This window comes from Malaya genurostris, chromosome 3 (assembly GCF_030247185.1).
Source record: "Malaya genurostris strain Urasoe2022 chromosome 3, Malgen_1.1, whole genome shotgun sequence".
Lineage (NCBI taxonomy): Eukaryota > Metazoa > Arthropoda > Insecta > Diptera > Culicidae > Malaya > Malaya genurostris.
In genome coordinates this window covers 188,091,267-188,115,707 of record NC_080572.1, presented here as the reverse complement: position 1 = coordinate 188,115,707, position 24,441 = coordinate 188,091,267, and the positions used below count along the sequence as shown (strand labels likewise).

Sequence of the window (24,441 nt, the reverse complement as noted above, 5' to 3'; positions counted from 1 at the left end):
CTTTTTGCCGAGATTTCTGTGCAGTTCGTAGAACTGTACAACGCGCTCGCGAAATACTTTTTGTTTCGACGGCATTTTGAGCAAAACTGAGCACGCATAAACAAAACAGAAAATACTAGCAGAAAGAGGAGAGAGAGAGAGAGAGAGAGAGAGAGAGAGAGAGAGAGAGAGAGAGAGAGAGAGAGAGAGCTAACAAATACACACTCTTCTTTCTCTCTGAGCTCGTTTGTTGTTGAGCATACAGGCCTCGAAAAAATTGCAAAATTTTAGTTGCCACCTGTTATTAGATATATTTGCACTCAGTTCTCGGAAAATACCACAAACAATCGCCTGGATTTTTTCAGACGTACGATTGTCAACAAAATGGGAGTAAATATTATAATTTTTCTTTTGTATTTATTTTAAATAATTTCCAATCACGATACTAAGACTATTACAGGATTCGGCGAAATGACCCTTTCGACGAAATAAGCGAAAGGACTGGCTTTCAGCGAAACAGCTTTCAGCGAAATGGCTTTCGGCGAAATGGTTTTCGGTGAAGTAGCCCTGATCCGTTCCCTTACTTTCTGGTATAGTCTTTATTTTGAGACATTTCTGCAGCATAATAGGGACCATTGCCGTTCATTTTATTCGTCATCGTTCATAGGACAGTAGGACGAAAAAGAAAGAAATGAAACAATGATGGTTGGCTCTCTTAACAGAAGGACGATGACTCATTATTCCACGGATGCCGTGAAGTTGACGCTTATGATGGATAAAATATCTCGGATAAACTTTTAGCATGTAGCGAGTCCAAATAATTTGATGTCGAATGTTTGTTTGAAAAATATCTTTACTTGAACGAAAATAAACGATCTTCAGCAACCGACGGCCGAGCGTGGATAGAAATGACTGGCTCTAATCGGATCAGATGATTAATCTCATTCGAATGGAGCCACTCATTTCTGGAAGTCTATCTGTTTAACGTTCAAGGAAAAATATTTTTAAATCTTTTTTTTTCACTTTACGTTTCGTCTTGGACTTGTCAGTACACTACAGTTTATACTGAAACTGTGATGCCACCTAGCAGTTCAACATAAACCGCTAAGCAGTCGATTGCAAAACATGTTGATGCGATTTGCTAAACACTATTTGTGTTGCACCAAAGTGCAACGTCTTCGTACCAAACGAAAACGTAGTGCAGATAGTGGTCATTTAGGGGTGATCTAATGTTCGTTCTAAGGTCACATAACATAACATAATTTTTTTTCTTTACGTATTCATAATGCATAATGCATAATAGGGACTGACGAGTCTAAGACGAACGGTTTCAAATCATCAATTCAAATATTTGAAATTGGCTTGCACAGTCTCATTTCTTAATAATCTGTCTCACTTGGTGAGTCCTTGAATAGTCGCCAAGGCTTTGTAAACAATATCCACCGACAGTAGGATTTATCCAATTCCAGCAAGAGCTACATCAAAACACATTTACCAAATATTTCAACATTCAGCCAGCTACAAATCCATGCTTACTCTTATTTGCCGAGAATTTAATCTCAAATCCGTTTCATCTTTTCCCAATTTAGACGCAGAGATACAAGAATGGTACAAAGGTTTCCTGAAAGACTGCCCGAGCGGCCACTTATCGGTGGAGGAGTTCAAGAAAATTTACGGCAACTTCTTTCCTTACGGAGATGCGAGTAAGGTAAGTACTTCCCGGCAGCAGTATCCCCGTACTGTTTCCTTTTCATGTTGATGCTTTTTGATTAAATATGGCGCCTTCTGTCCTGTGTCTTTCGGATACCGGATGGATGGCTGTGTTTTCGGCCATTTTGTTTTGCTCGGATTCCTACATTATTCATGCTTCATAAATCAACCTTCGAAATTTCATTCTTCGTCACTTTTGCTGAAATTTATAGGGAATTAAATTACCACTCGGAGACATTGTAGCTCTCGACATTACGCAGCTAATGAACTTCGCTTCATCGCGGTGAAGAGGAGGGAAGTGGGTAACTTAAATCACGTTAAAATGGCCAGGCGATAAAATTTTCAACTTCTCAGCATTATTTTTTTCGAAGACGTAGCAAACGTGGCATGTTTATCAGCTTAAAATTCAGTGTGAAAATGTTGTTCTTTTAGCTTTTGCTTCGGTCGTTTGTAGCTTTTTTTTCCTCTCGAGGAAATTGTAACGTCAACTAACGATGGAGCTAAGGATTATCTTCAGGATGGGTTTCTTTTTTCCTGGAACATCTTCGCATCAGCAAGTCGGAAGGTCTGGAAAAGGGGCGATTAAAACGTTACCGGCAGCAGTTTGAAATTGAGTTCTGCGCTTTGCTCGCTTCGTGATGGTTGTAAATTATTTGCCGAAGTACGGATGACATCGATTGTACAAAAATTGCTTTCGAAGATTCGGATGCTAATTGTACGCCGGTCGGTTGAAAAAGCATTTGAGTCCATTTATAAGATTTACATTTGAAATTTGGTTCAACTGAAAGGTTTTCATTTCGTGTTAACATTTACAATGAATGGTTCGGGTTTTTTCTTTCGTCTGAAGTAACCTTTTCAGATACATACCTTAATTTAGGACTGAATATCAGCGAAAAGTTTCCGATATTTGCACATTCAAGTGATGAAGATGTGTATCTAAGTCTCTGAGCTTTTGTCAATATTTTAGGAATAATAGATTACAATTACCAGCCCAGATCTTTTTCATTCCATCTAATTCTCCAACTAGCAAGTGTCTTTTGGCGAGACGAGTGAATGTTCAAACAATTGGTCTTTCATAAATTTTACCCTCGAGAGCACCACAATTGGTCAAATTGTCATCTTTCTCATTGCCCGGAATAGAGCAATGTGCTGGGAGCCAGCCTATTGTGATTTACTAAAGAGCCCCTATTGGATAATTACCGCATCCGTTTTTTGGCGCTGTAAACTGGATTCTTCACCTAGTTGAATTTTATTATTCTCACCGGAGTATCACTGAAATCACTATCAATATTATCATCGCAGGGCATGGCGCAGATTATTCGCAGTCAGTAAGTTATAGGGCATATACCTTGTGTTTTTCTTCGTACTCCTCTATCATCGAGAATCGCTTGATACCTCCGATGCAAACTTTTGATCAGATTTTTGGAGTATTCATGCGGAAAAGTCCTTCTAATTTTCCGAATATTTTTTTTCATAATTACGTTTATTTCATAGGCAATATACATAAGTTTTTCTTCGCCGTGGCATCCACAATACATAGTACTTTAACCCTAATACATTTCGAATATCATATTAGTATGTTGGTATTCATTAGTTAATCTTAACACTGTTTTTATCAAGCGATTTGCTATTATAAATTACATTAAATAAAATACATTCATTTTGTACATGATATTATAACTATTTCAGGTTTGTTTGTATCAGTTCATCACTTTTATTCAATATAAGATAGCTGGCTATTGGTTGAACTCATGGTAGAGAAAGGGGTCTAACATAAAAAAAATTAAATTGGAACTCCAATGGGCTTAATGAAACGAAAAAGAAGTTTCATGTAAGAAAGGTCACGACAAACAAGAATGTCGCGAACTGGGACATTGGATAGTCTACCTTGGGTACGCAAGGAATTTATTAGTTGAGACCTGACATCACGATGCTCCACGCATGTTCGCCACGGGCACAATGATTAGTCTCGGAAAGTCCAATTCGAAGGAGATGTGCATCTAACGTGTAGTGATTGGACATGAGTCTGAACATCACACGAATGAAATCGCTACTAACATCCAGTCCCCTGAACAACGCCTTTGTCGATATTTTAGGAATAATTGAGTGCATCCACTATAGAATTCGTTGAAAACAATCGGTCTCTCATAAATTTCACCCTCAATATCACCACGTTTGGCTAAAATATCGGCTGGTTAAAATATACTGTTATGAATCTTGTTTGAGATCGAAGCTCGACTAGTCGTTCGAAATTATTAATTACCATGGGATTCAGCACCTCACATCTTATTAGCAGGCGTGATGAAAGCTCCCAAAATCGATCTTTTAATGGAAGAACTCCCGCCAGAACTTCAAGACTCATTGTATGTGTCGAATGCATGCACCCTAAAGCAATTCGCAAACAACGATACTGAATTCGCTCCAGTTTGATAATATGAGAGTTTGCAGCGGAACGAAAGCAAACGCATCCATATTCCATCACTGAAAGTATCGTTGTCTGATAGAATTTTATTAGATCTTCCGGATGAGCACCCCACCAAAATCCTGTTATTGTTCGAAGAAAATTGACTCTTTGTTGGCATTTTGTTATCAGAAACCTAATGTGTCCTCCCCACGTGCATTTGGAATCAAACCACACCCCAAGGTATTTGAAAGTCAAAATCTGTTGGATCATTCTTTCCATTATATGAAGCTGAAGCTGCGCGGGATCATGCTTTCTTGAAAAGACGACCAGCTCTGTTTTCTCCGCAGAGATTTCGATACCCAGATGAACTGCCCAAACGGACAAGTAATCTAAGGTATCTTGCAATGGTTTTTGCAAATCAACAGCTTTGGGCCCAGTAACTGAAACCACGCCATCATCTGCCAATTGTCTTAGTGTGCAGAGGGTTACTAGACAGCTGTCAATGTCATTCACGTAAAAATTATAGAGGAGCGGACTGTGGCATGCGCCTTGCGGGAGACCCATGTAGCTAATTCTGAATGTTGCCAAATCGCCATGTGAAAAATGCATGCGTTTCTCTGACAAAAGGTTGTGCAAATAATTATTTATAACCGCTGGGAGTCCATGTGGATGGAGCTTGTCTGAAAGAACATCAATGGAAACTGAATCAAATGCTCCTGTAATGTCTAAAAATACTTATGCTATTTGTTGTTTTTGAGCGAAGGCAATTTGGATGTCAGACGAAAGTAATGCAAGGCAATTATTTGTCCTTTTATTTCTACGGAAGGCAAACTGAGTATCTTGCAACAAACCGTGTCGAGACGTCGAAGAATAATTCGTCGAACAATTTTCTGATGCAGGACAACGTTGCAATGGGTCTATGTGAGTTGTGATTGGAAGCTGGTTTCCCCGGCTTTTGAATGGCGATAACTTGCACTTGCCTCCAGTCAGGTGGAACAATATTTTGCTCAAGAAACTTGTTGAACAATCCCATCTTTTTGCAAGATCGGGCAGATTCTTCCTTAAGTTAAATTTAATTTAATTCTGTCCAACCCAGGAGCGTTATTGTTACAAGACATGAGTGCTATGGAAAATGCCATAATTGAGAAGGGGCTATCAATGGAACCATTTTTTGGAGAAGACTCCCTAATAATGCTATACGTTGGAACAGAATCTGGGCAAACTTTCCTCGCAAAATCACATCGTTTCGAGTATTCTTCACTCTCATTTTCTACGTTACGATTTCTCATTCGTCTGGCCTTATTCCAAAGAGTGCTCATTGAGGTTCCTCTTGACAAACCTTCCACAAAATGTCTCCAATAGCTGCATTTCTTGACCCGAAGTATGTTCTTGTACTTGGTTTCTAACGTCAAGAATTTTTCAAAATTCTGAGAAGTTCCTCTTCCTCGTTTTAAAAACGTTTTGAAAGCATTTTGTTTCGCGTGTTTGGAGGGCTTCTGTTAGACGATGAATCAAGAAATCGTTTGGTTTGTGCTTGTTCTGCGGCCTCCAGAATCGAACAAATGAGGAAGTCGTATTCTTCTAGTAAGGGGAGCTCTTCCATTGAATTTAAGACACTTGACATATTACTTTGATATTTAATCCAATCAATATTTTTTGTCAAATCATATGGAATATTAGCTGAATTATCAATGCATTTGTTACTGCTAATTGAGATGATGATTGATAAATCACTACCGTGTAAATCAGGAAATACTTTCCAGGTGCAATCTAGTGGAATCAAAGTCGAGCAAAGAGATAAATCTAATGCACTCGGACGTGCAGGACGTCTTGGGATCCGTGTCATGCTACCCATATTTAGTACGGTCATGCTAAAATTGTCGCAAATATTATATATTAAAGATGATCTGCTATCATTGTAAAACCCCACATCATTCCGTGCGAATTGAAATCTCCTAAAATCGAACGTGTATCCGGAAGGGTTTCGACAATTTCATTAAGCTGTCGTTGTTCAACTTGACCTCTTGGAGGAATATACATCGAAGCAATGCAAATGTCCTTTCCTTCAATGTTTATTTGACAAGCAACAACTTCTATACTAGAAGTCGAAGGAATGTTTAATCTATAAAAGTAATAACATTTCTTAATTTCTAAAAGCCCTCCACCATACGGAGAGTCTCTATCGAGACGTATAATGTTAAAGTCATTATAATTTAAGGCTATGTTTGATGTAAGCCATGTTTCGCACAAAGCAAATACATCAAATTTTTGACTATGCACCAAAACTTTAAATGAATCAAGTTTTGGCATGATGCTTCGACAATTCCACTGCAGGGCAGTGATTGAATCATTTGCGGCGGTTTATAAATTATCCATCAAATGATACAAAACATGAGAGAACTGACCATTGAGCTAATAACTGTTTCAAAAAAGTTCTAGCTATTGGAAGGAATGCCGTTATGATGGTATTTAGAGGATCAGCAATATTGAATGCCGCGAAAATCCATTCTACAATTTCTGAAAACTTCAGTACTCCTGTTGGTGAATGTGAAACGGAGCCCACTGGATTATTGTCTTTTCTTGTGCTAGTTTCTGGATTGGTTTGTGAATTTGAAAAACCAGAAGGCACAGTTTTTGGTTTTAAATTTGGCTATCTAGATTTAACACGGGGATCTTGTTTTGAAGGTGTTATTTTAGGTGCCTTGTTTGGTAAATTGTGGTTTGGTAATCTCCTCTTAACAGAATCTTAAGGAGTGACAAACGAGGTATCTTCACTATTTCCGTCAGAACCAAATTCCTCTTCTGGCTCCGCAAGACTTGAAAAACCGTTTTCGGTTTCCAAAGGTGGGACATAAGTTATCGTTTTAAACATTTCTGCATATGTGCGCTTAGACCGTGCTTTTAAAGAAAGCTTCATTTTATCTTTACGCAACTTAAATGCAGCGCATACTGAAAGATCATCATGAGGACTTTCCCCACAATAACACATTTTTCAATATCTTTATCGCAAAGATTATCCTTATGAGGCCCTTGACATTTTATACATTTACATTTATTACTACAATAAGTAGCTGTACGTCCGAAGTTTTTACAGTTCGTGCAATTCATAACATGCGGTACGAAAAGCTGAACAAAAAGACGAATTTTATCGATATAGACATGGCTAGGCAACGCAGATACGGCAAAAGTTACTCGAAACGAATCTGAGGGACGATAAGACTTTTTTCCATCGAGAATAGATGCTGAGTACAATTGCTTGCACTCGAGTATCTTAACTCCCTCAAGCATGGAGTTTTTAAAACGACCAACTCCATTTCGCAGCGTGCAAATTCTGGTACCTGGTAGATCAGCACTGGGTTGCTTCAGCACCGCTGTGCCTTTGCACCCCTTCGTCTTCGCACCTTTATGCGATGGCACCTCTGTGACTCGTCACTTCTATGCTCTCTACACCTCTGTGCGTATGAACGGTATGACCTTTGTTGCTAGCTTTCCAGTCGGGAAACGTCCCGAATATGGCCTTGGCTATTAGCACCAGCAGTTTTAACTAACTGCAGCCGTTAACTTACGAGCAGTATAATCGAAACACAATCTCTTCGCTTGAATGGTTTTAACTGAATGAGAAAAAGAAATATTATTTGCATCAGAAATTTATTTATTCTTTTGGGAGAAGGGAAAAGTCCGATGGAGATGAAATTTGGTAATCTCTCTCTCCAGCAGGCATAAAACCTTCTCATCATTTGTATCAACAGATTACAATGATCCAACAGATACATTTGGACTTAACACTAACAATTAAAACTAAATCTATAACCCTATAACTAGTTGATTACACCAAGCATTACATGGCAGTAATAGTACTCTTGCTTAAAAGGTGAGAGAGAAGAACAGAGTGGGAATGGAATACAAGGGTTGGTGGAGAACAGAGATGGCATTTCACAAGAGTGATACACCAGGGTGTAAGTTCCAATTATACACTGTGGATACATTTGCTGCGCTCCACGCAAAGAGGAAAGTGCACTTCTTCTCAGTGTCCAGTGCGAGAGAATAACATTCTCTTCGTACGAATCGCTCTCACGTGCTCTCGCCTAAACACGCCCAAGTGATCACTGGCGCGTGATGGTGAGCGAACACTTCTGTGAACTTCAGTTAATAGAGAGTAGATCTGGCCTTGCTATGAAAAATTTGCAATGAAAACCGAAAATTTAACGATAAATTGTTTTATTTTGCTGATTTTACGTGCCCCACGCTTCTTATACGCAAACCATAGACCAGAGTGCTCACCGGCGTGTACACCTCTGTAAAAGTATCAGCATCCACCTCAGAGAATTTATTAGCTCTCCTCTAGCACTTTGGTGCGAGTCAGTGGAGGAGGTAAAAGGAAATAAACAAACGCACTCATGATGCGTGCACACTTTATACAACAGTGGTGTATGTATGTGAAAGTGAAGAGCTCTCGTTGAAGTTCTTAGTGCGAGGGGAGAAATTTTGCTTGCTCTTCGTCACACAGAGGAGATGGACATCTCTGGTGCAGAAGGTGGTAAACGAGCGTGGGCTAACAACGGTGTTAGAATCGGCATGTAGATCCAATTAGTGATCGAAGAATGCATGGTGGAAGACAGAGAGAAAGAAAGAGAGACGACCGGGTTAATTTCGGCGAGCGAAACTAATTAATTTTTTAATGGAGATGGTGGAGAGACGGAGTAGGGGTTGAACGAAAATACAATATTGTATGTATGTATGTATGTATGTATTTATGTATGTATGTGAAGAAGGGAAAAGCCCGCTGGAGCTGAGAATTTTTAAATCTCTGCCTCCAGCAGGTATAAAACCTCCTAATCTTTGTATCAATCTTTGGTTCTAAAAACTAACATGATAATTGATTAAGAAACAATCGTTTGATTACATTTCGAAATACATGAAAATCGAAGACATTATATAAGTTATCGTATAGACGACACATACTAGTAAATGGTTCATTGAATCCAGAGTTTGTTCTGGTGGAAGGTAATCTCCAAAATGTGTGATAACGCAGACTAAGACGATGAATGTCGAAATTAATTAATTGTAAGAGTTCGGGACAATCGATACGTCATCGATTGTAACAAATCGACTATGAAAACTGCTTTTGAGATATTCCTAAGAACAGATAATAGATCCAAGCCTATAAGTTTACAGCAATCTTGGTAACTAGGTAGATTAGCAGGGTCGTTCCATGGTAGATTGCGTAGAGCAAGCAAACCGAACAAATTTTTGCTGGATAGCTTCGACGCGCTCATCGTCGATTTGATAGTAAGGTGACCAAATAATAGCACCATATTCAAGTGTCGAACGGACTAATGCACAATATAATGCCTTAAGGCAGTGTACATTGAAAAAGTTTTTGGTTACGTGAAAAATAAATCCTAAAAGCTTGGAAGCCTTGGAAATTCTTTAATTAATGTGGTTTTTGAAGTTTAACTTGGCATCAAGAACAATTCTTAAGTCCTTTACGAACGATTCGTGTTTCAGTACTTTTCCCGTCATGTTGTACTCCTATCTTATAAACGAGTGTTGGCGAGAGAAGGAAATAACAGAGTATTTTGAGGCGTTTAATGCCATTCTGTTGATTTGACTCCAATTGGCGAATGAATCAAGCTGTGATTGTAGAAATATTGTGTCTTCTTGAGATTTAACCTGGTGATATAGCTTGAAATAATCAGCAAAAGACAGCTTACCGTATTTCAGCAAAAAAAAATTGAGATCATTAAGGTACAGTAAAAGTACAAATGGTTTCAAATGACTGCCCTGAGGTACTCCAGCGCTAACGGCGAAGGGTGTCGTCGAGCAGGTTCCAATTTTTACAGACATTTTGCGACCAGTTAAATATGAATGGAGCCAGTTCAGAAAGGATCCATTGAAACCAAGCCTATCGAGCTTAGCTACTGTTATTTGACGATTTATCTCGTCGAAGGCTGCGAAGAAATCTGTATAGATTGCGTCAACTTGCAGACGTGCTTCAAGAGAACGGATGATAAAAGTTGTGTAGGAGAGTAAATTCGTTAAAGTTGAACGCTTGGGCATCAAACCATACTGAGTTTCGGGGATGTAGGTACTGCAATTGAGAGTGATAAAATCCAGCACAATAATTTCGAGACTAAAGCTTGCTTCAGATAGAATTGGAACAAAGACAATTGCCTATATTTCAGTTATTTATTGTTGAATCCAAGATCTTTTGTATACAAATGTAGCGTTTTCTTCATACTTTTAAGAAAAAATACGGATAAAATTATTCGTCACGGTTTCGAAGGAATTCTCGATTTTTTTCTGTAACACGGCTCATTAGGCGGCGCACACCTTCTTCGTCCATCGTTTTAGCTATCTTATTCCACCATTTCGTCGTCTGATTGATGTCTTTGACAACCTTTCCCTTTGCCTTGAGTCTCCTCTTCATGATTGCCTAGTATTTCTCAATAGGGCGGAACTGGGGGTAGTTGAGTGGGTTCTTGAACGACTTTGCTGTAATGTCAGCTCTGGCCAAAACATTACGGGATGGGCGTGGGATCGAATGAACGGCAAAATTCGTTTTTGGAGACACTCTGCACTCACACTATCACACTCACAGCTGCAAATGCCCTACCAAATCATAAATTTTCTTGCAAATTTGTCGCCAAAACCAATTTAAATTTGGCTGGAACATCCCTCCGAGCCGTTGCCAAGTAAAATTTTTGACCTGGGATTTTCTCGAAGTCAGCCTTGACATAGGTTTCATCGTCCATCACACGGAAAAGCCAGCGATCGCAAAACAACTAAAATATTGATTTTGATTGGTTAAAATTTGGTACAACTAATCGACTGTTGTTTTAACTAATCTGTCATTTTTGATTTATCGTGCTGGCAGCTTAGCAACGACACCCAACAAAGACACGCACCACAAACAAGTAATGAAATGTTTCAGTTGAGCAATGCCAAACACACTGAGCGAATAATGAAACTTTTTAATGAGATGTCACTCGTGCAATTGAGCAAAGACACAATCCCAGCAAAGTTACTTGTATGCATGAAAGCAAAAAAATGTCTCAGTTGTTTCAACCAATTATTCAGTTTTTTTATAATAAAATTTTTATTGGGCTCATTTGCGTTAGCTTAACGTGGCCGATTATCTTGTTGTTAGGTGGATAAGAGTGGAAGCCGTATTATGGGGCGACCTGCTCCCCTAGAGTTAGTAAAGGAGTGTCAGGAGGGTGGGACCTATACTGTATTGATTTTGAACATATTTTGATATTACAAATCATTCATTAATAGCTTGCATCTTCTAAACACACTTTCCATTTCCGGGTTCTCAACGTTCTCCAGATTGTAACGAGGAAGAGACTATACTAAACTCGGATGCTTTGTTGGTGTACTTTGATGTTGGTGTGTCATTTATGGATGGTTTCCAGCAATTCAGCTTGACCAGTGTTTAGTACGTTTGGGGTAGGACCACTGTAGAAGAAAGAAAGAGAAAGAGAGGGCACTAGATTTGCACGTTTATAGCTTTGAGGAAGTTATAGAGGTAGGTCATGTAAAGGAGATCTCGGGTTGCCAAAACGTCACGGACTGGAACATAAGGTGGTCTACCTCGGGCCCGAAGGGAATCAATTAGCAGGAGTCTGACGTCGCAATACTCGAAGCACACCCAAACAACATGCTCGATGTCATGATAACCGTCTTCGCAAACGAATTATTCAGTTATTTGAACTTAAGACGCCAATTGCAACAAATATTTTTTACTGTTAGCCTCTTCAGGGGCAGCTAATCGTTCACTGCTAGAACAACGAAATTTTACCTAATTAACTGCTTATATTTTTATCACTAAACTCACAAAGGATATGGAAATGAACCAAAAGATTACAATTCTCAAAAGGGAACTCACCAGAAAAATGGTCACAGGGAATTAGGAAATTTTTCCTTCACTTGCAGAATGGCTCGCTGGTAAACCTAATACTACAGATACACTTTCAAGAAAACACAAATAGTACCATTTCATTTTAGCAGCAAATTTTAAAACGTTAAGCGGTTTTAATAACATTGACATAAACTGTCCTAGAATACATTACTCTCAGATGAAATTAAAACATTTTTGGCCGGTTTAAGGCAGAAATTTGGTTTAAGACTAAAATTTATTCTTAACAACTGGGGGTATTTATACAACTTCAGAAGGTGCCTTATCATGTGGCGCTTAGAAACTATAAGAATAATGTTATAAAGGGTTATTGTTTAAATTCAATATAATTCGTTTTGCGTGAGCTAAACTTTTCTGCAGAGATCAGCAGAAACAATCGTAGAGACACAAAAGCAAAAGAAGTACGTTTTGTGAAGCGATTGCGGATTGTCTCTCTGACAATAAAAACTACCGCGTGCTTGTTGCTTGTAGCGTTGGCGCGCGGTGATAGACAGCGTTCAGATGATGCTACATTACTCCCCTCTTAGACGAGGCGTCGATCTAGCTGAAGCGTTGTGGGATGACGACTCGTCGACCAAATCGGGTCACCTTCACTGGTCGACGTTCAACATTTGTGGTAGCTGGGGGATCAACACTACTGTGTAGCTGCTGCTGCTCATCAGTTGAATATGCTGGTTTCAACCGATCGATGGAAACGTTTACCATTCTATTCTTTACTCTAATTTTGAAGAATTTTTTATTTCGACGTAACACCTCAAATGGACCATCATATGGGGGCGATAGCGACGGTCTCACGGAGTCATTGCGAATGAAGACGTGCTTGCAACTATGAAGATCATGATGCACAAAAACGCTTTGTTTACCATGCCATGCCGTTGCCATAGGTTTCAAATTTTGCATGGTCGCTCGAAGCTTGATAACGAAATCAGTTTCGTTTTTCTGGCTGGTGTTCTCGATGAAAAATTCAGATGGTATACGGAGGGTCGAACCGTACACCATCTCAGCAGGAGATGCTCCAATGTCTTCTTTGTGAGTTGTCCGTAAGCCAAGCAAGATCATTGGCAAGTAATCCGACCAGTGGTCCGGGTTGTGACAAAGGATAGCTGCTTTAAGTGTCCGATGCCATCGTTCGATGATTCCATTCGCTTGGGGGTGGTACGGTGTCGTTCGCAGGTGGCTGATGCCCATTAATCGAACCAACTCAGCAAATAGAGATGATTCAAATTGACGTCCTTGGTCGGTGGTGATGTACGCAGGTACACCGAATCGAGCTATCCATCCAGTGACAAGTGCTTGAGCGATTGTTGTGGAAGTCATGTCAGGAACAGGGATGGCTTCCGGCCATCGAGAGAACCGGTCGATGATTGTCAAGCAGTAACGGTTGCCATTGCTTGGTGGAAACGGTCCCACAATGTCAATATTGATGTGCGAAAAACGATCGTCTGGTGCGGAGTAACGGGTAACGGGTGATTGAGTGTAGCGTGTTACCTTAGACCGTTGACACTGTAGACAATTTTTGGCGAAAGCGATGCTGTCTCTCCTGATGTTCGGCCAAACGAATCGTTGAGTCATCAATTTGGCTGTAGCACGTGTACCGGGGTGAGAGAGATTGTGCGTCGCTTGTAGTATATCCTTGCGAAATGGTTTTGTGATAAACGGTCGAATCTGTTGACCAGAGCAATCACAATACACTTGCTTTGAACTGCCTGGAATAGTATAAAGTAACATCTTCAACGAAGTTTTTGATTTACCATTAATAATGTTTTGTAGCTCCTCATCGGTTTGCTGATTGTTAGCAAGTGCGTCGTAATCAATGGTTGGGATGGCACGGACTGCAGTGATTCGGGATAATAAATCTGCTACGATGTTCTCCTTGCCATTAATGTGACGAATATCTGTTGTTATTTGACCGATGTAGTCCAGTTGGCGTGCTTGACGATTAGATGCTTTGTCGAGCTTCTGATGAAAGGCGTATATGATCGGCTTGTGATCTGTATAGATATGGCAACAGCGTCCTTCTATCATATACTTAAAATGTCGCACCGCAAGGTAAATCGCGGTTAGCTCACGATCGTAGGTACTGTACCGTAGTTGTGCTGCGTCAAATTTCTTTGAGAAGAATCCTAGTGGCTGAATATTTCCGTAAACAATTTGATGTAGTACTGCTCCGGCTGCTTTGTCAGATGCATCCACCCAAAGAGAAAGCTCAGCCGATTTTGCTGGATGTGCTAGCAAAACTGCGCTCGCCAGTTGTTGTTTGCATCGTTCAAATGCTGCTGTGGTGTCGTCAGTCCAGGTCAGAGCGGTTCGATCGTTGCGTTTGTTACCCGGAGTCATCGCTAATAAGGGTATTTGGGATTCAATAGCATTTGGCACGAATCTTCGATAAAAGTTTATCATTGCCAAAAAACTTTTTAGCTCCTTAACTGTTGATGGTTTCGAAAATTTTTCGATCGCTTTAACTCGTTCGGGTAGAGGACGGATTCCATCAGCGTTGACGGAATGACTCAGAAAGACAATTTCTGCTCGGCCAAATTCACACTTTGCAACATTGATTGCTAAATTGTGCTGCTGTAACCGCTCAAACAGCTGACGCAAATGGTCGCGATGTTCTTCAGGTGATGACGAGGCGATGAATAAATCGTCAATGTAAGGAAAGACGAAATCCAATCCGCGGACGACCTCATGAATCAGCCTTTGAAACGTCTGAGCCGCGTTTCGTAAACCAAACGTCATGTATGAAAATTCAAAAAGTCCGAATGGCGTCGTAATAGCCGTCTTGGGGATGTCTTCAGGATGGATCGGCACTTGGTGAAACGCCTTTTGCAAATCGACCTTCGAAAAAATAGTTTTACCTTGCAAATTCATTGTGAAATCCTGAAGGTACGGTAGTGGATATCGATCCGGAATGGTCTGAGCATTTAGAGCACGATAGTCTCCACACGGACGCCAAGAACCGTCGGCTTTCTTGACCATGTGAAGCGGGCTGGCCCAGTTGCTACTAGACGGTCTGCAGATGCCAAGCTTCATCAGGTGCTCAAATTCACTGCGAGCTGCGTCGAGCTTGTCTGGTGGTAATCGTCTCGGTCTAGCGTAAACGGGTTGGCCAGTTGTTTCGATTCGGTGGACGACTGATGATTTGCTTGCAGTACCTGGCAGAGTTAACCGCGTTATGTTGGGAAATTCGGCTAGCAACTCAGCATACGGTGAAACTGCACTGAATGTTTTTACGGAATATTCACTGACACGTGTAAGCTGTCCTGTCGATTCGAGTAATGTGACATTGTCTATGAGGCGATTTCGTTTAAGATCAATTAATAAATCGAAATGGCTTATAAAATCGGCACCAATAATTCCAGTTGTGACCTCAGCGATTAGAAAAGACCACAAAAATTCACGGCGAAGACCAAGGTTAACTTTTAGAAGAGCCTCTCCGTACACATTGATGGGTGTTCCATTGGCGGCGAACAGTTTCAATGCGGTTGGTTTCATCCTACTTGAACTGGAACCTCTCGGAATCACGGACACGTCGGCTCCAGTGTCGATCAAAAATTTCATGTTTGTGTTAGTGTCCGAGATTCTTAGGCGAAAGATTGTGTTTGCATTAGAAGGTTCGCCGGCTTCTTTTGCAAGTTCAAGCGGATAATTTCATTGTTTGTTCGACTGACTGAACGAACACGGCATTCGACATCGGTGCGCTTCATTTCCAAAAACACGATGATACCAACATTGTTCGTCTTGCGGTGTTTTGTCACGGTACGTCCATCCCCTCTTACCGTTGCGCGAGTGGGAGCGCGCACGACCACGAAAAGTGTTATCGCAACGCGATGAGAGTACCTTCTCTAGCTTGCTTGATAGTTGCGCGATTTCTCGTTGGAGGCTTTCTATGCTGCATAGGGATGATTTTTCAGGAACGGATTGTGATGTAGACGGCTCAGTTTGCAGAACTGAATCCAAGGTGCTGATATTACGAAGACTCATTGATTCGACGATAGCATCGGCGATTGTCGTTCTTTCAGCAGCATCTCCTTTTGATGCGATCACAGCTGCTTGGGCATAAGGGGGTAGTCTTGATGCCCACAAGTCGAGTAACACATTTTCACCAAGTGAATCACCAGCAACACGTCTCATATCATTGAATAGTTTGCTGGGTTTCATGTCTCCGAGCGGCATATCTGACAAAACAAGCTGCAAACGGCGCTGCTGACTGTCAGCGAAATGATCAATGAGTTTTCTTTTTACGTACGTGTATTTTTCACTGGTCGGCACACCGTCAATAATCGATCTCAATTCTGTCAGCTTGCTCGGGGGAACCTGTGCCATCACAATGTTAAATTTTCGTGTATCATGAACGGCGCCACCGATGCCAGTTGCAGCGAACCAGAACTCCAGCGACATAAAGTATGATTCAATATTAGATTCGCTCATATTCGGCGGGGGGAGACGTGGTGAACTAATTGATTCCAGCTGCATGCCACCAGCGGGTTTCGATTCGTCCTTATTAGAATCAGGCATTTCACTACAGCTTCAACGACCGTTTTTACTTCGAACGCGTTCCAGCAGAATACGAAACTTCTAAAAACTTTTTTCTAACGATCACGTCGGGGTCACCACTTTGGCCGGTTTAAGGCAGAAATGAGTTATCTTCAGGTTTGGTTTAAGACTAAAATTTATTCTTAACAACTGGGGGTATTTATACAACTTCAGAAGGTGCCTTATCATGTGGCGCTTAGAAACTATAAGAATAATGTTATAAAGGGTTATTGTTTAAATTCAATATAATTCGTTTTGCGTGAGCTAAACTTTTCTGCAGAGATCAGCAGAAACAATCGTAGAGACACAAAAGCAAAAGAAGTACGTTTTGTGAAGCGATTGCGGATTGTCTCTCTGACAATAAAAACTACCGCGTGCTTGTTGCTTGTAGCGTTGGCGCGCGGTGATAGACAGCGTTCAGATGATGCTACACATTTATACAGTAGAAATATCTAACACATGGAAAACTTGTTTTACAATCCACTGTTATTTTCTTCCGCATACTTTCACTTACATAAAACGACCACTACGTAACTAACATAAATGACGTTCATTTACAATTGAAAATTTTCAATATGAAACGCTTCTGGTGAAATGAAGAGGTTTTTTGCTCTGCGTTTTGCTGTCTTCGTTCTCCGCCAAGTGACAGCATTTGAATACAACAATTTCGGTTACCTGAATGGTTATGTCAAAATCAACAGATATGTTAGTTAAATCAACAACATTTTAGTTGAAACAACCAGGGCGTGGAACAACAATTGCAATATTGAAATTTTGTGATCTGCGGGTTCTCCGTGCAGAAGGCACCCGTCGAACTTCGTCAGCACCTGGTCATATAATTTCCAAGCACATATTTTGACCACACTATTCTGTTTTATGGTCCGATTTGGCTGTTTGTTAGCTCGATATGACTTGATTCCTTCCCGGAGTCGAGTTCTCCTCACGGTACGATGGGCAGCACCGAATTTTCTGGCCAAATCACGTTCCGACAGATTAGGATTCCTCTCAATCGTCTTCAAAATCTTACCACGCAGTTTCCGGTCGACAGTTCCACTCTGACGATTGGCTTGAGGCTTCCGATTCGTCGTCAATGTTTCCTTAAACCGTTTGATAACGCGCCATACGGTATTTCTGGGCAATTTCAGCTGTTTAGCTAGTGTAGATGCGGACCACAATGGATTTTCCAAATAACCGTGCACAATTTTTTCCCTTCTTTCGGATTCCATGTTGATTGTTTACAAAGTACAGTCAATTTGCGGAATGTCAAAAATCATACGTGAAGTTGACAAAATTTCCGACACGTGGGCGCCAAGAACTTCCAAATCCGTCCACCATGAGCGCCACAATATGAGCAAAAGTTTGTTCCAATTTTTAATGAAGCAAGCTTTACACTTTCATCCGTTGCACCGTCAATTGAAACTCAGTTAAACCGTTGTCAGTTTCTCCCTTGAAATGACAAACATCTCTTTCAAATAACTGAGAAAGCGTCTATCAAATGAGCTCCTAGTGAATATTCAGTTCGTTAAAGATATCTGATATCTGAAATGCCAATCACAGAATATATTTCAATTTATTGCTTTCTCTTCCAATCTTCGTTTTGAATACGCTAAGGTTTCTTTTTACACGGGGGTTACGTACCGTGTTAAAGAAATCCGTGTAAAATAAAACCGTGTTAATTACGGAAACCGTGCAAAAAAACCGCGTGACTTAATAATTCCAAAAACCGTAGATTTGATTATTTGTTTGTTTTGTTTCTGATAAAATGTAACTGTTTTTCACCATAAAAACGGAAACCTAAAAACCAGCCTGAAATTACGAGAAGGGTCTAGTCTAGTAAACACTAACGATCTTACTAGTCATTTTTAACTGACCTGTGTGGGAAGACATGTGTATTGAATGAAGATCTACGCACGCAGCGACAGAATTAAAGGGGATGAATTCATAGAGATGAATATGGATCAAATTAGAAAAGGTATTACTGCTGAAGCAACTCATTTCATCGGCGTAATTCATAATACTACTAGAGTTATATCATTCAAATGGGTATAAAATACTGTACTGCTCGATATGATGAAGAGTTGAAGAGATTAATAAATCCGACTATTTCTTCAACGCTACGAAACTCTCGATGATATCAATGACGATGCTGACATCATACACCACAACTGAGCAGAAGAGACGTTGTCGTGTAATTTACAACAGGGATTGAAGATCTGAAGACTGATTAATCATTTTATAGAACGACAGTAAATGATCTCGTGAATTGTTGAATGAAAGATTTTAGTTAACTTGCAAACTTTAAATTAACTCTCATACTCGCAGACAGACAACCTGTTCCCTTTTTTGAAATTTTTCTCAAAAAACATATGACAGTGCTTTTTAAACTCTCATCAGAAACCGTGTTAATTGCGAAAACCGCGTAAATAAAAGCCGTGTTATTTCCGGAATCCGTGTAAAAAAAAACCGTGTATAAAAAAACCGTGCGAAAAGAAACCGTGTAAAAAGAGACCTTAGTGTACTTTGGAACGCGTCGCAATGCATACCAAAAATTTGAAAATTATCTATTCGCACTTGCAGGCGATAATTGGAAACTCTAATGGGAACCGCCACCGTTTGTTTGTCATTTTACCGCAACCACAAACCTCCAAATGATGGTATCATTGGTATCATTGTTGGCAATCTACAGAGAGCGAAATATACAAATTTATCAACTCAAAATCATCGAAGCAAAGTCTTGGCATTACACATTCCTTTTGTGGAATTTGGCCTTTCTGTTTCAACAGACTTCGTAGCCAATTCTTAGTGTACAGAATCATTGCAAGGCTAGTACTATGGATCCTACTGACACTAAGAATCCCTCCAGGTCGGGGCTCGAACATACGACAACTGGCTTGTAAGACCAGCGTCCTATGCATTGAACCGCCAACCCGGGACAAAAATCAAAATCATCGGCGTCTATCAATATTCATGGTGGGCGCCGTAAAGTTTCTTCTTTAGAGCCCCTTCCTCTCATGTATTTTGTTCTCGACACAATTATAACCAGTCCGATCCGTCTAGCTTCGGCTTTCAGTCCGATGTATGTTTCCATCATCTTCTCAAAGTTTCGCGCCACAATATCGACGTCGTCAGCGAAGAGAAAAAGCTGTACGGACTTTCGTAAGATCGTACCACTTGTGTGGATCTTCGATTTTCGAATCACACTTTTCACTGTAATCACTTGATTGATTTTTTAAACAGTTGACTGGCTTCAGTTTAAATGTCCATCAAACGTTTAAATTTAAAGAACAAGGGTCCAAATTTCCGGAATCATTTTGCAATTTAATTAATTTATTAATTTTTCTACAGTTCGCAGAGCACGTGTTCCGGACTTTCGACGCCAACGGCGACGGTACGATCGACTTTCGGGAATTCCTGTGCGCCTTGAGTGTCACTTCTCGGGGCAAACTGGAGCAGAAGTTGAAGTGGGCTTTCTCGATGTACGATCTGGACGGTAATGGATATATCTCTCGGCAAGAGATGCTGGAGATTGTCACTGTGAGTTCTGACCAAATTTGCTAAATGCAATCCTTTATGGTAACCTAAACTGACGGGATTCTATTTCCAACTATACAGGCAATCTACAAAATGGTCGGCTCGGTGATGAAGATGCCGGAAGATGAGAGCACACCGGAAAAGCGAACGGACAAAATCTTCCGCCAGATGGACCGCAACAAGGATGGCAAGTTGAGCCTCGAAGAGTTCATCGAGGGTGCGAAAAGTGATCCGTCGATCGTACGGCTATTGCAATGTGATCCGCAGGCGCAGTGAGCAATTCCAAACACACTTCTTCGTCGCCGTCGCCGTCGTCAGCGTTGGCGATGGCGGCGGCGGCGTCGAACCGCTACTACTGCTACTATTACTATTGTTACAATGAGAGATGAAGATGATAATGATGATGATGATGATGATGATAATGATCATGATGATGGTGATGATTTGCTAACAACCACGGTTGGAAAAGCGAGTTCAAACAGCGAAAAATGCCACCGCGTAAGCAAAACAACCAACAAAAACAAAACTCTGCAACACGCTAATAGTAACTCCGATAACATGAAATCTAATAATTATAAAATTTTACTATTATATAACAATATTTATTACAAATTACAGTTTATAATTTACAAATTGAGAAAAAAAAATTTAAAAAAATTAAAAGAAAACACTTACAAATAAGTATCACAAAACTTTAAACACAAACGTAAATTAAATTAAGAAATCGTTGAATCAGCTGCAGATTTTTTAGATAAATATATGAGCGAGTTTAAATGTAAATATTTTTTAAATTGATATTTCTTTTCATCGCTTTTTGCGGAGGATTTCCGCCTAGTGTCACCCCATCAAGTATGATTTGTCACCTTCACCGTGATACTAGATTTCGTTTGCTATATTTTTTTGTTTGTAGTCAACTATATCATGGTAATGATTTCATTAATGTATAGGAAATTCGCGATTGTATGCTGTACCATCCCTAGTTGCTGTTAAATTGCTTTCCTTGATGTTCATTAACCCACCCCTTCACTCTGCAGCCTGAAAGTGATTATTATATATTAAATAAAAAAAAAAGATTCCCCGTCTTTTCCTCTGTATTGGATTTTTTAGGAATGTTGAAAATAGTGTGATACTACCCTCTAGCTATTGAATCTATACTCAAACGAAAGGAATATCAATGAAAAATATTGACCGAAATGCTTCCCGGTAACATCGAGCCGCGAGCCCCATAAGAGAAGAGGCTCTCAATCGAAGTGGATCACGTTTCGGACTTGGCAATCTCCACTGAAAAAAATGTTCCGCGTGAAATGAGACGACCATTCCCATATACTAGGGGGAGAGGTCATCATTGTGCCATCTGTAGTTTTTTTTTTTACGCGGACAATTGATTTTGGTGTAGGTTGGTAAGTTGTGTGCCACTTCCTAAAACCGAAACTGTGCGATGTTAGCGAGGAAGCTGTTCTCCGCCCACATTCGCTTGCTGACCACCTAAACACAAATGAACGGAATTAATAAAATCAATTCGGGGCCTAATATTGTGAACACGAACAACATCAACAACAACAATATATAACAAACAAACAAACAAATAAAGATAAAATGAATTCTTCGCTGCCTCCGCGAATTCACATTAGCACATCTGCCTAAGCGATTACGACTGCGAACAAAACAAAACCAAGAAACAAATAAAAAAAATGCAACAGACAAAGAGTTATACAAAAAAACACACACGCGAGAATGAAGGAATTGAGCGAAAGGAAAGCTTCCTGAATTTTCACGGTGGTACCAATAAACAGAAGAAGAAGAAGAAGAAGAAAAAAAAGAAAACATAGAAGGCAAAATGACAACACAGTTGTAAGAACGAAAAGTTTAAAGTTGTTATCTTTTGAAATTTAGTGAGTGTGCTAACCTTTAATCATTAGATATTTGAATGACAAACAAAAAAAATAAAAAAAAAACAAAACAAGGAAGAGAAGGTAGTCTGGAGTCCATGAAAAAAAGTAAGCAAACTGAGTTACGGTAGGATTAAAATTTCTTCAAAGTATTGGTCCTATTTAAATGTACGAAATAAAATTATAAATGTTTTCCCCCTATTTATTAAATATATTTTTTGTCGTCTATTTTACCTAACAAAAACTACACGAAATGTTGTTCTTTGAGATCAATTTGTGAATTTTGCAACTTCTAACCAACGATTTTACTACTAAGTTTTGAGTTTACTATTAACTACTGCAGTACACGCTACTATTTCGGTTACCATACCAGTTTCGTTGTCCCTGATCTACTACCGTATAGTGCATATCCCGATACTGTTTTATTTTCTTGTTTGTTTTAAACCATAAGCTAAAGACAATTTCATTTAGTACATACACGTTTCTCATTATATCGGTTATTTTTAGCAACAAGTCGGTACGACTAGCAGGATCCATTTATGCTAGACACATTTTTGTACAGTTTTCGAAATAAAAAATCAATATTTTGTCTCATTTTATTTATTACATTTTTGGGTTTGTGTTTTCGTTATTGGTTTTAAGTTTTTGAAAGAAAATTCTCAGTTGTTTGAATTCATCACTTTTTCTATGTTTTATTTGTTCGATATGCCGGTTCGGAGGCCAACTAGTTGAAATATTGGTTACCCTATTCAAAAGATAACTTAATCGTTAATCCATAGTTTTTACAAAGCTGTGAACTTAAGTGGCATAAACATTCAGGTAGAGTACTATTGGAAATTGGAAATGAAATTACAACATATCGAACAGATGCGAGTGCTCAGTTAAATTCAATCCGAGTTTCTTAATTTCTTCGTTTTCTTCGTGACACATCATTATTGATTTGTTCTGACAAAGGGAAAGGAGGCATATTGAAACGGTTTCCGAATGAAGACCGTAACTGGAATGGCTTGGGAAAACTGTTATTAATTTTTCGAAAACCAGTTGAAATATCGATACCATCGATAATCGACTGGTATTTTCGATACCTTCGATCACTGAACGGCTGAATGCAAAACTCGGATATTAGATTTAAAAACTCGTTTAAATATTTTTGATTGCAAAAATCGGATAAAAACATTGTGTGAAAAAACAGGGCACGGATGGCACAATGTAAAATTCGTCTAAAAATATATTATTTTGCAAGAACCGAACAGAAAAACTGCAGAATGCAAAAATCAGATTATAACTTATGTGGCTCTTCCAAAACAAATTTTGTTTGTAATTAGCGGCCTGATCTGTGGTAGCTATCATTCGACAAAAAAACTTTGAATGCAGGAATCGGATAAAAACCCATTATTGTACAGGGTAAATTTCGAAAAAGCGCCCCAAGTAAGTCGTATTCACGACAATAACTTTCGTTGCAAAACCAGAATGAAAACTTAAACGGTTCTTAGTTTAAGTTTTCATTCTGGTTTTGCAACGAAAGTTTTTGTCGTGAATACGACTTACTTGGGGCGCTTTTTCGAAATTTATCCTGTACAATAATGGGTGGAACTTAATCGTGAATATCTCTTGTTGTGTTCAACCCTTTCACGACCATAAGATATGCCAGTACAAGACAATATTTTAGCTATTGGGGGTGTAAATTAAGAGAATATCACCAGAAAAACATAGCAGGGTGCATAAGTTTCCTATAATAGTTGGGTTTATTAAATCGTAATTTAATTTATTGCTTTAATTGCTTTAATTATCAGAACAGTAAAATAAATAGTTAGTTATGGCATTCTACGAAACGATTTCATGTACTTGTGGACGTTGCACATAACACATTTATTATGTGTTCTATTTTCTATACGTCATTTTGCACAAACTTTTTTAGTTCAACAAAGATTGATAGTTCCTTTTACTTATTCGTTCAGAAACACGCCTTGGAAAAGAGTTTTCTTTAACATTTAGTAAATAAAAACATCGATTTAATAGAAATTGGAGAATCTACATAGATAAAAATATTTTGTGAATTTACATTTATTTTCATGCACATATTTGGAGCAGGTAATTGAATGAAAAGTTACATTACAAAACTAAGCGATTTGTAAAAATACAGCTTTGTGCAATGAAAAAGTAAATGCATTTCAATGTAATTTTACATCAATCATGGTTTTAAATCAGATTTTCGTTTCAACTGATGTCTGTTTAATAGTACTATTGGTTCACATGTCATGTAATTTTCATCTTTTCTTTCTGTGTATAACGATTTTTATAGAAGGGAAACATGTTGAGCGTTAAGGGGGTTAAGGCAGCAACATGTTTTCTTCTTCATACCATCGAAAATATGTTCAGCAATTTATTCACCCCTATTCTGTACGCCGATCGATTCGAAATATTCCGATCGAATGTGCAATTTCCATTCTGCATTCCGTTCGAGTTGGGTTTGA

The 24,441-nt window shown here is 39.3% G+C and overlaps 1 protein-coding gene across 2 annotated transcripts in view; it reads left to right on the top strand.

The window, feature by feature from the left end:
* LOC131438782 (neurocalcin homolog) overlaps window positions 1–22,575 on the top strand; it is a 527,871-nt gene extending 505,296 nt beyond the window's left edge. For both annotated transcript variants that reach the window (XM_058609044.1, XM_058609043.1), the window contains exons 3-5: window positions 1,569–1,687; window positions 19,893–20,081; window positions 20,160–22,575. In XM_058609044.1, the coding sequence (XP_058465027.1) occupies window positions 1,569–1,687; window positions 19,893–20,081; window positions 20,160–20,354 (503 nt within the window). In that variant the 3' untranslated portion in view covers window positions 20,355–22,575. The remainder of the gene's footprint in view (window positions 1–1,568; window positions 1,688–19,892; window positions 20,082–20,159) is intronic.
* The last annotated feature ends 1,866 nt before the right edge of the window (window positions 22,576–24,441 follow it).